The sequence below is a fragment of the Pollachius pollachius genome, assembly GCF_949987615.1.
Source record: "Pollachius pollachius genome assembly, chromosome: 19".
NCBI lineage: Eukaryota > Metazoa > Chordata > Actinopteri > Gadiformes > Gadidae > Pollachius > Pollachius pollachius.
Window position 1 is genome coordinate 14,469,821 of NC_136952.1, and position 12,500 is coordinate 14,482,320.

The 12,500-nt window shown below is 46.3% G+C and overlaps 1 protein-coding gene across 1 annotated transcript in view; it reads right to left on the minus strand.

The window, feature by feature from the left end:
- Nucleotides 1–4,182: 4,182 nt before the first annotated feature.
- Nucleotides 4,183–12,500, minus strand: part of rgs9b (regulator of G protein signaling 9b) — a gene marked incomplete at its 3' end in the record, with an annotated part of 11,990 nt that continues 3,672 nt past the window's right edge. Inside the window, exons 4-19 of the mRNA XM_079756668.1 lie at nucleotides 12,180–12,286; nucleotides 11,807–11,858; nucleotides 11,352–11,410; nucleotides 10,991–11,067; nucleotides 10,784–10,865; nucleotides 9,567–9,629; nucleotides 9,054–9,083; nucleotides 8,794–8,855; nucleotides 7,874–7,987; nucleotides 7,443–7,558; nucleotides 7,086–7,173; nucleotides 6,841–6,979; nucleotides 6,466–6,548; nucleotides 5,884–6,007; nucleotides 4,578–4,993; nucleotides 4,183–4,351 (exon numbers count right to left, since the gene is read on the minus strand). Of these exons, the coding sequence (XP_079612794.1) occupies nucleotides 4,183–4,351; nucleotides 4,578–4,993; nucleotides 5,884–6,007; nucleotides 6,466–6,548; nucleotides 6,841–6,979; nucleotides 7,086–7,173; nucleotides 7,443–7,558; nucleotides 7,874–7,987; nucleotides 8,794–8,855; nucleotides 9,054–9,083; nucleotides 9,567–9,629; nucleotides 10,784–10,865; nucleotides 10,991–11,067; nucleotides 11,352–11,410; nucleotides 11,807–11,858; nucleotides 12,180–12,286 (1,781 nt within the window). The remainder of the gene's footprint in view (nucleotides 4,352–4,577; nucleotides 4,994–5,883; nucleotides 6,008–6,465; nucleotides 6,549–6,840; nucleotides 6,980–7,085; nucleotides 7,174–7,442; nucleotides 7,559–7,873; nucleotides 7,988–8,793; nucleotides 8,856–9,053; nucleotides 9,084–9,566; nucleotides 9,630–10,783; nucleotides 10,866–10,990; nucleotides 11,068–11,351; nucleotides 11,411–11,806; nucleotides 11,859–12,179; nucleotides 12,287–12,500) is intronic.

The window sequence follows — 12,500 nt, forward strand, 5'->3', positions numbered from 1 at the left end:
TCTCTCTCTCTCTGTCTATCTCTCTTTTTCTTTCTCTATCTCTGTATCTCTCTCTCTCTCTCTGTTTCTCTCTCTCGCTCTCTCTCTCTCTCTCTCTCTCACTGTCTCTCTCTCTCATTTGATCTCGTCCCAATCCCTCTGTCTTTTTCTATTAAAATCTGAAATCCTTATTTTAGAGCTCTTCATCTGCAACAATCAGAGACTTCATATCACTTAAACAACACAAGCTCAGGGCTCAGGACCTTTTAAAGAATCTATTTTTGTTTGTAGCATATCATCATACTGGATTGATTTTTTAACAACACAACACTTTGTCACCGAGAAGAGGAGGGCTTCACAGACTAAGATGACAAAGAGTTTACAATCACAGTGTGTCTGTCCCTGAGTGTGTGTGAACATGTGTTCTGCTGACAGGCATAACATGTGCGCTCTGTGAAAAACAGAACATGGGAGTCTTCAGAGAGATGAAAGGTGTGGAGGAGGAGGAGGAGGAGGAGGAGGAGGAGGAGGAGGAGGAAATAAAGGAGATCAAAAGTTGCGACAGGGTCAAAGGTCAAATGGGGAGAAATGGGAGGAATAATGAGAGGAGGAAGATGAGTCAAAGATCAATTTAATATTATAAGACATCGAAGGCCGTCGCCAGCTTTTATGACTCTTGTACGGCGACACACACTTTGTCTTCGGTGTGTGATTATGTATATGTGTGTGTGCGTGTGCACACATGAATGTGTGTGTGTGTGTGTGATAATGCGTTGCTGTCAAACATAAGAGACTAGCTACACGCCGCCAGGTCATCTGTGATTCTGATTGAGGACTTGGAGCCACACACACACACACACACACACACACGGTCATAAACATACTGGTGCTCAACACCAACACATACCCAGAATGCAGCAGAGCGTGCAGCAGAGCGTGCAGGCGTGGGGCATATCATTAGGTTTCTGATTTGGTCATTCATCATGTGACAGGAAGGTCACACTCAGACACCAGCCCAGGTTCATGTTTGCCTACATGTGTGCCCACAGGGCCCTGCCGTAATGGGCATGTGTGTGTGTGTGTGTGTGTGTTTGTGTGTGTGTGTGTTTGTGTGTGTGTGTGTGTGTGTGTGTGTGTGTGTGTGTGTGTGTGTGTGTGTGTGTGTGTGTGGTGTGTGTGTGTGTGTGTGTGTGTGTGTAAAATAGTAGCTTGAAGGTGTATAAAGAGGTTGTTGCTCCTTTGATCCCTTTAGTAAATAGACGTTAAGTATGTGTGTGTGTATGTGTGTGCGTGTGTGTGTGTGTGTGTGTGTGTGTGTGTGTGTGTGTGTGTGTGTGTGTGTGTGTGTGCGCGTGCATGCATGTGTGTGTGTGTTGCGTGGAATTGACACAGCCTCACCTGTCAGGCAAACTTAGTCTTGTGTCGCTCTTTATCAGCATGTCACATGCTGGCTGAGGAGCCAGGAATCTTCCTCAGAAGGACCTGTTGGCCAGCATTCAACCAATGAGAAGACAAACTCCATTAAAATTATGTTTGAGTCGCAAGAAATCCTCAGTTTAGATAATACAAAGATTTAGGAAAACGCAATAACACCATATCTTACATTGAAATGAAGTCAGCGGTTGATAGGAAACTTTTTGTTCTGTACACCTATACATTTAAAGGGGACATATCATACCACCAGGTGTGAGTGTGATTAGCCATTACAAGCAGGTTTGAAAATGTGCAGCATTGTGACATCACAGGTTGGCGTGTCCATCTATCCGTCACACATCTAGATGGACACGCCCACCTGTGATGTCACAATGCTGCACATTTTGAAACCTGCTTGTAATGGCTAATCACACTCACACCTGGTGGTATGATATGTCCCCTTTAATGAGTCAAGCACAGAGACTGATTCGCTTGAATAAAAGGGTTTTGTTAAGATGATCGATGTTCAATGCAGTATTCTAACCATTCAAACCTGTGTGGGTAAAAGTAGTTGTTGTTCAAGAGACCGAAGACTTAATCAGTTGTAGACGGGAGGCCTCGTGGCGTCAGATAAATGCTTTTATTAGAACTGTTTATAAACATTGAGACAGGCAGTGAAACAGGAGCCATTTTTTCAAAAGATTGAAGTAAAAACCATGATAAAGATTTACATAATTTGTAAAAACCTCGCTCTACTCCGTCGCCAAACCTGCTCTCCCGCCAGGGGCGTCATTAGAAAGATGCCTCAACGTAATGTATTATAATATATGCACAGCCCGGGTGAATATCAACTTCCCTGCATAAATCGGGGACTTAAGGTTGAGCTAATATATGAATGGACTGTGCGTCGTGGTTCCTCTGTGCCACGACAGGGACGCATCGAAACCAGGCCACTACACGCTCTGTCCCAGTGGAGCCAGCTGCTCCCAGTACACTTAGAGCTCACTCCAGCTCCTACCAGTACACTCAGAGTTCACTCCAGTTCCTACCAGTAAACTCAGAGCTCACTCAATCCCATTTGTTTTATCTTGTCATCCCCTATAGACAAACGCTGTAATAGCGTATTGTGTTTTCTGTCTGAATATGAATGTGTTTTTGGGGGCAGAAATAGGCCCTACATGGTTTCTACTAAAGCAGTGCTACCTAACGTTTCTAGCAAATCTTTATTTTCAATCTGACATGGATGGATAATCATTAATTTAATACCGTACTCATTTCATCCAGGAATCCGAGCTAAATTAAATGTAACTTATTGGGGTACAGGCTTATGTTAAGCATGTTTTCCGAGCTCGTATCGGTTCCCATGCTGCCACCTAGCGGTCAGTCCCTCTCATTACAGTAACAATCATCAGCAGACCGTATCAACCCATTAACAGTTGCTTATGAATGCAATGTTACACCAAGAAAGGTTTCAAGACGGTAATTTATTGAGGCACTTGACAAAAGCCATGGAATGTATAAATGAAACTATTTTCTTTTGTTGTTTTTTTCATTTGTAAACAAGTTAAAGGTAATACATTCTGATAAATCACGTTGAACTATCCCCCTTTGAAAAACACATCGGCTCTCCCCCGGTTGTTACAATATATAACTGCTATATAAATTGTACAAAACAGCAGAATAAACAAATACAAAACAGATACCCATAACCCCTATCTCTCTGACAAAAGGTAGATATTTAACACCAATATGGCAACGTATTAACATGTCATGCATGTGCTGTCTCACCACAGACCGCCTATCTATTGAGACGTTTCACATTTGTAGTTTGTGCAAGAGGTTTGTATATCCAGGGTTGGGCACTTACATCTAGTCGACAGCACAAAAAACAGCACACAATTGTTTTTACTTCATAAAAGTTTACATTATTATTCCTCACTTTATATTTGTTACAGGATATATCCAACAGGCACATGTACGAAAAGCTTCCAAATGCTGCTCATGTCTACTGCCAAACGGACACTCGTAATGAACTCTTTTATTAGTAGGCTACAATACATTTGTTTTGGGAGAAATTGTGGAACAAACCTAATTTGAAACACTATCTTGTCTTTTCCTGCACATATTGCTTCATTTGTTGATGAAGTTCGTTTGGCACCTTTGAGGCCTACCTAGAGAACCAATATTCTCGGTGCCTTTGGTTGAAATTGGCAGCAATCTACAGGTTTATATGATGCTATTGGGTCTGTAATGAGGTTCGTAGTAACAAACGTGTCACCGATAAAACAGCAAACAAATAAAAAAACATCCACTTTCAGTTGTCATGCATTAGTGATGCATCATCATTACCGGACTATAACTTTATGAACACATTTTAATAAAATACTGCTTGTTATAGTACTGCCCTCGGCTGGTCCCTACTATAACGTCTTCTGACTAAACTCTTGTCTCTGACCTCCATGGGATCAGACAGGTTAAAGCTGGTTCAGTTACTAGCGACTGCTAACAATAAGGCTACATTTTAGTGCCTGTGAAGAAATGGTAAGTGGAGAATGGATGCTGAATACCTCTGTATCTGGAGTCTGATTTATAATCTTCTGTTGGCTGATACCATTGCTACATTTACTCACACGCATTAAATAAATTTCATTTTTTATCAATAGCTTCTGAACTGTCAGGAAAAAAGAATATGAAACCGATGGAAAATATTGAAAAAATTAATTTGTTCACCAACAAATAAATCAATGAATAACTCCATCATCTCCAGCTTGTGGTCGGGGGGGGGGTCCACTATCCGGTCCCGTCCTGAGGGGTGAGGCTCTCCCAGGGGCAGATGATCTCCTTGGTGCCCTCGCCCTCTCGGGAGCTCCTCCTGCGCTCTTCCTCCTCCTCCTCCTCCTCAGAGTCGATGGGGTAGATCCGGCTCTCCGGGGGAATGTCCACCTTGATCTGGAAGAAGCTGGTGGAGACAGAGGAGGTTATGGAGCACGAGCTGATGTCCACCCGATCCCGAGGAAACTGGTGGAGCTATGGAACACAAGCTGTGCTAGTGGCCGTCGCCATCGCCCTCGGACTTGCTGCCCATTTCAAAGTTTGGATTGACCTATCGACCTTTTATTTCGGGCACGTGCATCCTTCCGTCCTGAGCCGAGCCGACACGAGACGGGCATGCGTTCGTTACTCACTTGGCGATGCGTCTGGGCGGGGCTTGGGCGGGCAGGTCCGTGCTGATTGGCTGCACGCGGCTGCTCATGCTGGCGGGGGCGGGGCATTTGGGCGAGAGGCTGGCGAACACGGCGGCGGGGGCGCAGCCTCTCTTGAGCAGGCGGCCCAGCGACAGAGCCACGCGGGACTTTGACCCGGCCGCCACGCCCCCGCCGGCGCCGTCGCCCTCGGCGCTGTAGTCCCCGCCCCCCTCCCTCGCCGCGGCCCCGCCCCTGCGCTCCGAGGCGGGGGTGCTGTCGATGGCCACGCTGATGGGGGAGGGGCAGGCGGGGGAGTGGCCGGGGACGGGGAGCGGGGGCGAGGCGTTGGCCGAGGTGGGGTCGGTGATGCCGGAGTAGACGGAGAGGTGGGGGACGGGGGCGGTGAAGCGGCACAGCTGTGAGGGGGGGGGGGGTCAGAGGTCAAACGTCGGATGTGTGAAAGAGGTCAAACACGGATGCGTGGAGACGGGATGTGGTAAGATTCACCAACAGAGACACGAGACGACAAAAAATGAGAGACAGACAAGAAACACATGGTTTTTCTGACTGTTCTTTTATTAGCGCAGTTCTGATGGCAAAGCATAGAGAACAGAGTATGAGTGGGACGATGGACACGACCGGTGGAAACAGACAGTATGACGGCCCACGTGTCAGACAACATTCATGACATTATGGGTTGATGCACTAAAATACAGTCGGATAACAGATTCGCCAGCAGGGGTGACTAGCTTCAGTTGTGTGTAAACAGCTGACTGCATCCTATATCACTATTCATAATATTCAATCCGTAACACAATCCTGACTCTAGCTTTTTAACCATATTAGCTATACTGGCTGGTGATTATTAGTGCAACAAGTGCTTCATCGATTCTTCCTTCCCGAATCCAGCATCAAGCAGGATAGCAGCATATAAAAACGAAAACGAAAACAACTCCACAATCCCTATTGTAGCTGCGAAGCTTGGGGTTCTATCCCCTTTCAGTTTCACGAGAAAACGTGCAAAGATTATCTGTAAATGTTCCAATTTGACCTAGCAAAGGCGCATCAATACAATCTACACCTCCCTAAGAGCAGACAGAGAGGCCGTCTTCGCTTTCAGCTTCTGGCTCACGCCATCGTGAAAGAGTACGGCCCCTCGACGCGCGCTACGCTAGCGCGGCCGTGTTAGCGCTGAGTGCTAGCGTCTAATGCCAGCGCCATGGCGTCGTTTGCGGCGTGCGCGCGTTCAGCGCTTGCCGGCCGGCGGGGCCACCTCTTTGCCCTGCTTGCTGAGTTTGCTCATGACCTGCGTGATGTCCACGGGGCCGCTGGCCGCCAACTTGGCCCGCTGCTCCGCCTCCATCTGCCGCACGGCGATGGGGCTAAGGCTTGGGCGCCGCTTCTTGGCGTTCTGCTCCAGCTGGCTGGGGCTGCAGGGGCGGGGTCAGAGAGGGAGGAGGGAGGGAGGGAGAGGGGGAGGAGGGAGGAGGACGTAGACGAGGAGCAAGAGAAGTGTCATCGACAGTGAGGAGGAGGGAGAGAAGTGGATGCTAGGGGGTTAGGCTCCCAGTGACGAAGGGTTCTGGATGGTTCTATCCCACAACCTAACCTGTATGCATCATGCTGCGTGGTTACTGACCCCTCGACCTACTCATCAATAATGACATGGTTGCTAATTCACTGTAAGCTGCTTTGTACGCAAGCGTCCGGTAAATGACTGACATAGCGAGGGAGAGGTACAGAGCTACATAGGAAGAACGAGAGGCGAGGGGGGGTAGAGATAAAGAAACTAAGACGAATACGGAGGTGCGAGAACAGGCCTGTGTCTATTCTAAGATGGCCGCGTTCTGGATTAGGTTGAAGAGGTCATGGGACTAAAGGGACCCACCTGAATTTGTGCTCCTCAGGACTGATAGCGTTCTTCTGGGTGTCTTTAAACGTTGAAGACTTGAGGTAGCGGCCGAAGGAATCCTGTAATACACACACACGCACACACACACGCACACACACATTGACACACACACGCACAAACACAAACACACGTTCACACACACACATGCACACACACACACACGCATGCACCGAAATGTTTATCACAAAGACTTTAAAACAGCTCTTAATATTTTGTATTGATGGTTAATTCCTTTAAGCATACACACACACACACACAAACACACACACAACCACAAACACACACACATACACACATACACAAACACACGCACACACACACACACACACACACTTCCCCTCAGGCGCTGACCTTCTTCATGAGCATGAAGATGTGTGTCTGGGCGGCGTCCAGCACATATCTGTGGGGGTGCTTCAGACCCTTCACCGTCACCTCCATGGTCTTCCCGTCGATGTTGATCCACCGCGGAGCGCCCCGCGCCAGAAAGGTTCTGGCAAAAAGAATCAATAGATCAACTTTATGAGGCTCTGGAGAACACAAAATACTGGAATCTGCTGCCTTGAGTGTCAAATAAATTGTTATCGTTCATCTTTTACTTGTAAATCTGCTGGGCTTTGTCCTTCATGGTGGCTGCCGTCCCCCACTTCAGGTCCTCACAGCCCTCCCAGAAGGCCAGGTTCTCCCCTACACAACGGGTTCAGAACACAACACAACACAATGTAGAAATCCTGACATACAGTGCAAACACACAATAATATTAGTAGTGTTTGCAACTATAAATGTATTCATTGGAGGAGCACATAGTTATAGATTCCTACTGGCAGACATAATGGAGTGCCATGATTATTCACGGGCAAGAAACAAAGACATCTTTACTTATTTCCTTCTTGTACCACAGAACAAGAAGTTCTCTTACTACGATTTTTGATCTCACTAAGATGGCTGCCACCTACCGCTGAATTCTTTCTTGAGGAAGAGTCTGAAGTCATCTCGTCCGCGAGGGTCTGAAAGCAACTCTCCAAAGCTGAAGGTCCACCTTTCCACACGCATCTTGGTGGGAACCTCCACACTGTGCAGACACAAGCAGACACACACATACACACACACGCAAACACACACACACACACACACACACACACACACACACACACACACACACACACACACACACACACACACACACACACACGCACACACACACACACACACACTCACACACACACACATGCGTACACACACACACACACACACACACACCCACACGCAATCAAGCAATTGAATGAGTTGTCTGTCACATAGTTACTACTTACATTAGTAGCTACGTATTTGCATGAAGCAACGTCTATGACGACATGTACTTGGAATGTGTGTCAGACTTCCTTACTGTGCCCCGTTCAGAGTCCAATAGGAGGCGTCATCGCTGACCCAAGGGTTGCTCGGCAGGCACGGAGCCAGGAAGGGGTCGTGGTTTTTAAAGGTGGTGCAGTGTTTCACCAACCTAAAGGGAACATTCCCACAATGTAAACAACGCCTGTATGAATGATGAATCACACTCTGAGTGTGATTTCTGTCGTGGTTTCTTCCCACTCTATCGTTGCATTGAGTGGAGTGTGTGGCTGTGCTCCTACGATGTTATGACTGTAAAGGATTTACAATATGCTTGTAATATGAAACTGGTAGGGCTTAGGACCGGACATAATCTTCTTAAAAATAAGCACTTCCACTAGCCTGGCGTTTTTTTATCTGTCAATTAACTCAAAAACTTAAAAAAAAATAGAAAGTCATCCAAAACCAATTTCAGTTTTAAGGGGACAATTATATTGAGCTGACCTCCATTAAATGACGTAGCACTTCAAACACAACTCACATTGTGTGCTAAGCGATATCATAGTGACTTTTTTAACCTGTACAACTATTCCCAATACATGGCTAATTAAGAATAATATTATATTGTGCCAATAAAGATTCATACACAATCGAACCAGTTTTAAAACAGATACAGGTCCTTCATGCCCATGCCTGTCAAAAACGTCTGCCTCTGGAATCTAGCACACCTTGTACACAACTTTAAACTACTACAGAAGAACTCTCCCTCCAAAGGACAACACACCATAACCAAGAGCATCCTGCATTTACAACAAAAGATGAATGAATAATCTTCCCTATTTCACATATCTGTTCATCAACTATACAAGCATTAGACGCGTTCCACAGAACAAAACAGTTCATTCAGTAGAAGCAAGCAGGACATTGAGGATATATCTGGACTAGAAACAGAAATATTTTTATAAGAAGCAGACTTACCCTCCGATGGACACCGATGATTTCACCCTGGGCCTCATGATGGACTGCTGGTCAAAGATCATCTACGCGAAGTCAGAAATAAAACGCCATATTACAGACCCATGGCTCCAATCAGGGGCTCACAGCATTATCTGTTTGGCTTGTTAGCATTAGACTGCTACCGGCAAAGGCATACGTGTTGTCAAACCGACTGATGTTGATAAAATCTTCCATTGTATCACAGCTATATGTTCAGTAAATTGTATTTCAGGCAGACTTACGATTCTTCCATAGTAGTCTGGGGTTTTTGTCTGGGAAACAGAATAAATGATTGATTTCAGTAGAAAACAGAGATTATGTGGTACAGATTGGAAATACCTGTGGTGGTGGTGGTGGTGGTGTGTGCGTGTGCATGTGCGTGTGTGTGTGTTTATGTGTGTGTTTGTGTGTGTGTTTGTGTGTGTCCATGGCCAAAGCCTGCACGGTAGCAAATAAAAGGGAAGAGAAGAGAAATTGTGTCAATAGTGAATTCTACAAGAGCTACACCCTAACCATTAATAACAGATAATAGGCAATATAATAGGATAATAGAGGAAAGAATAATAGGGAAACCCCAAATACAGTGAGACCGGTATGGATTATAATTATTATAATTATGGTATTTAATGATTAGACATTGATGTCTGAATCTAGCCTATACAACTGTGCTCAAAAATCAAAGGAAAACACACACACACACACACACACACACACACACACACACACACACACACACAATGCATCTCACCTTTTACCTCCACTGCATTAGGATCTACCAGTCTGTTTAGACCATAGTCCATCGCACTGACGGTACCTGGCTGCACACACATGCACACGTACACACACACAAACACACACACACACACACACACAGACACACACACACACACAAACACACAAACGCCAAGACACAGAAGAAATCAGAAAAAGACGATTTCAAATCAAGTCTATTACAAGTTGACTGCAGTAATGCTCATCACATACACACATACATCTCACATGCAAACGCACTACACACTCCCAATATCATTTCACACACCCCAGAGACATCTTTGGCCTTTCATTTATTGGACGGTGAGACCCCTGTCTCTTATGGACTTATCTGTGTGTATGGACTCTTGGACTCTTAAATGTGTAAACGTTTTTATGTGCTGTTTTAATGTCTTGCTATGAGGATTGAAGAGATGTGTAATGCAAGACAAATTGCTCTGTAAACGGACATTAAAGTTTATCTAATCTAATCTTATCTAATCAGTATAGCTTCTTTGCCAGGAATTGAATTGGATGTAATTGACTATATTATTTATAATTGATATCAAAGTCCCTGAGAGATTTGCCATAGTGTTAATTATAACACATCATGCCAGCGAAGTCCCTCGTCAAGGCAGCTCGTTTGTGAGTACGTGCTTAGCACAATTCCTGAAGAAGAATGACAAAAATATGAATGTGAATGATTGTCAGAGCCCCCCCTCTAACAATCATTCACATTCATTGCTTGTGTCATTTTTCAAGGAAAGCTGCTGCTCATAAACAGATGCTCCTGCATTGACCTCGTGTGCCATGCTCCGGGGCTGCCAGCAGGGGGCGCAAAGCAGCACTTAATCTATAAACCATGTTGGCTCCCCAGTGGTCTAGTGCAGATCATGTTTGGATATTTCCAATACTTTCTTCAGCTAAACGAATGACAAGAGCTCTGCCTTAGGTTGACCCGCCCAGCGAGCCTCTAATCACTCCAGCAGCCGTTCCCCGGCCCCGACGTCTGCTCTTCACTCGTGGATTTTCTCCCATCGGTGAAATATTAACTTGTCTTGCCCTTTTGTCTGTTAGCGGACGCACGTGGCTAATGAGGCATCATGGGTAGAGATAATGAGCATAAAGAGGGGGAAGAGACGCCTGCAACGGGACGGGAGCGTCCCAGCCGTGTGTGTGCGCGCGTGTGTGTGTGCGTGAGTGTGTGCGTGTGTCTTCTTACCGCTGGCCTGTGGACCACCCAGTAGGCGCGTTCTTGACAGTCAAACACCACGCGGTCTGGCTTCTTTCTCTCCTTGCCCGCTCTGAAGAGACACACACACACACACACACACACACACACACACACACACACACACACAGAGAGACACACATGTGATAGTCTACTGGCCCTGGATGGGTGTACTGTTGGTATTGGCCAGGCTCTCACCTGTACTGCTCTTTAGCCTGCATGACGATGAAGTCCCATTTGTGGTTCATCCACTTGTGGAGATGGTTGTACTGCTCCTGAACCAAGAGGCACCACAATGTCAACGATAGTCTCTCTCTCTCTCTCTCTCTCTCTCTCTCTCTCTCTCTCTCTCTCTCTCTCTCTCTCTCTCTCTCTCTCTCTCTCTCTCTGTAGCTCTCACCATTCTTTGCTTGTCTTCACTCTCTTCCACCCTCTCTCACTTTGTTGTGCTCCATTTCTCTCTCATGCGCTCTGCCCACCCAAACCCACACAAACGCCCACATCCTCACAAATACCCACACCCACCCAAACACCCAAACACCCAAACCCACACACAAACCTGGTCATAGAGCTCCAAGAGGCCTTTCTTGCGTATATTTCTCTTGGCCAAGTAGATTGCTGGAAATAAAAACATTAATGTATAGGACTTCAAGCGGACTCAACTGATGGTGTGTGTGTGTGTGTGTGTGTGTGTGTGTGTGTGTGTGTGTGTGTGTGTGTGTGTGTGGGTGTGTGTGTGTGTCGGAGTCTCGGTGTGTGTGTGGGTGTGTGTGTTTGTGTATATGTTTGTTGTGTGTTTGTGTGTGCATGTGTAGCATGTGAGCGTGTGTTTGTGTTTGTGAGTGTGTCTGTATGTGTGTGGGCGGTACAACCACTGTGTTAATTCAAGGTGGTTTGTATGGAGTGTTGAACGGGGCTATAGGGTCTCAGAGGGGCTTCACAACACAGGCCCTCCCCCTTCCTATGAGCCCTCATAAGGGCAAGGGAGAGACCCGAGACCCATGCGCTACTCACCGTAGTCTGTGTCCTCCACTGGCCACTGCTGCGCCGGCCAGAAGTACGGCGTCTGGGGGGGAAATATTCATTGAGGAAAAAGAGCTGAACTTGTACGTTGAGGAAGAGTTCACAAAGGGCAAGGATGTGACTCACTTCCTTACACAGAATGGGACAATGGCCTTTAAATAAATAGAATGGGCCCTATGCGACCTATGCATTGAAAAGTGACATTAAACCGTGCGAAGCAAAAGGATTAAGGTGTTGTCGCCTGTGTTGTTGTTCTTCTTCTACTTTTGTTGAATACCTCGAGCAACTGAACGCATGCGTGACCATGGTAACGGGGGATTTTGAGGGAACAAGTGGGCAGGGTGTCAGGGGTGTAAACATTTACTTGGAAGCGGTAGAGGGAGGCGTCGGGTTTGAGGACCAGCCGCTTGTGGTCTGACAGGGGGTAGATGTATCCAAACGCCACCAGCGTGCAGCCCACACTACAGGCCTCTGGAAACACAGGGAGCCATGAAGGGCCCGGGGTCGCACTGCCAGGCATGCTACTTAATAGTTCATTGATACCTTTAAGTAAGCAAGTAAGTACGTAATATGATTCTTAATAGGAAGGAGAAAGGAACACACGATTCCAGAAAAGATTTTGTGGATATTGCGGGCGTGCTAAAATACAATACGTACAACAGTGATGAAACAGAATGTCACGCTT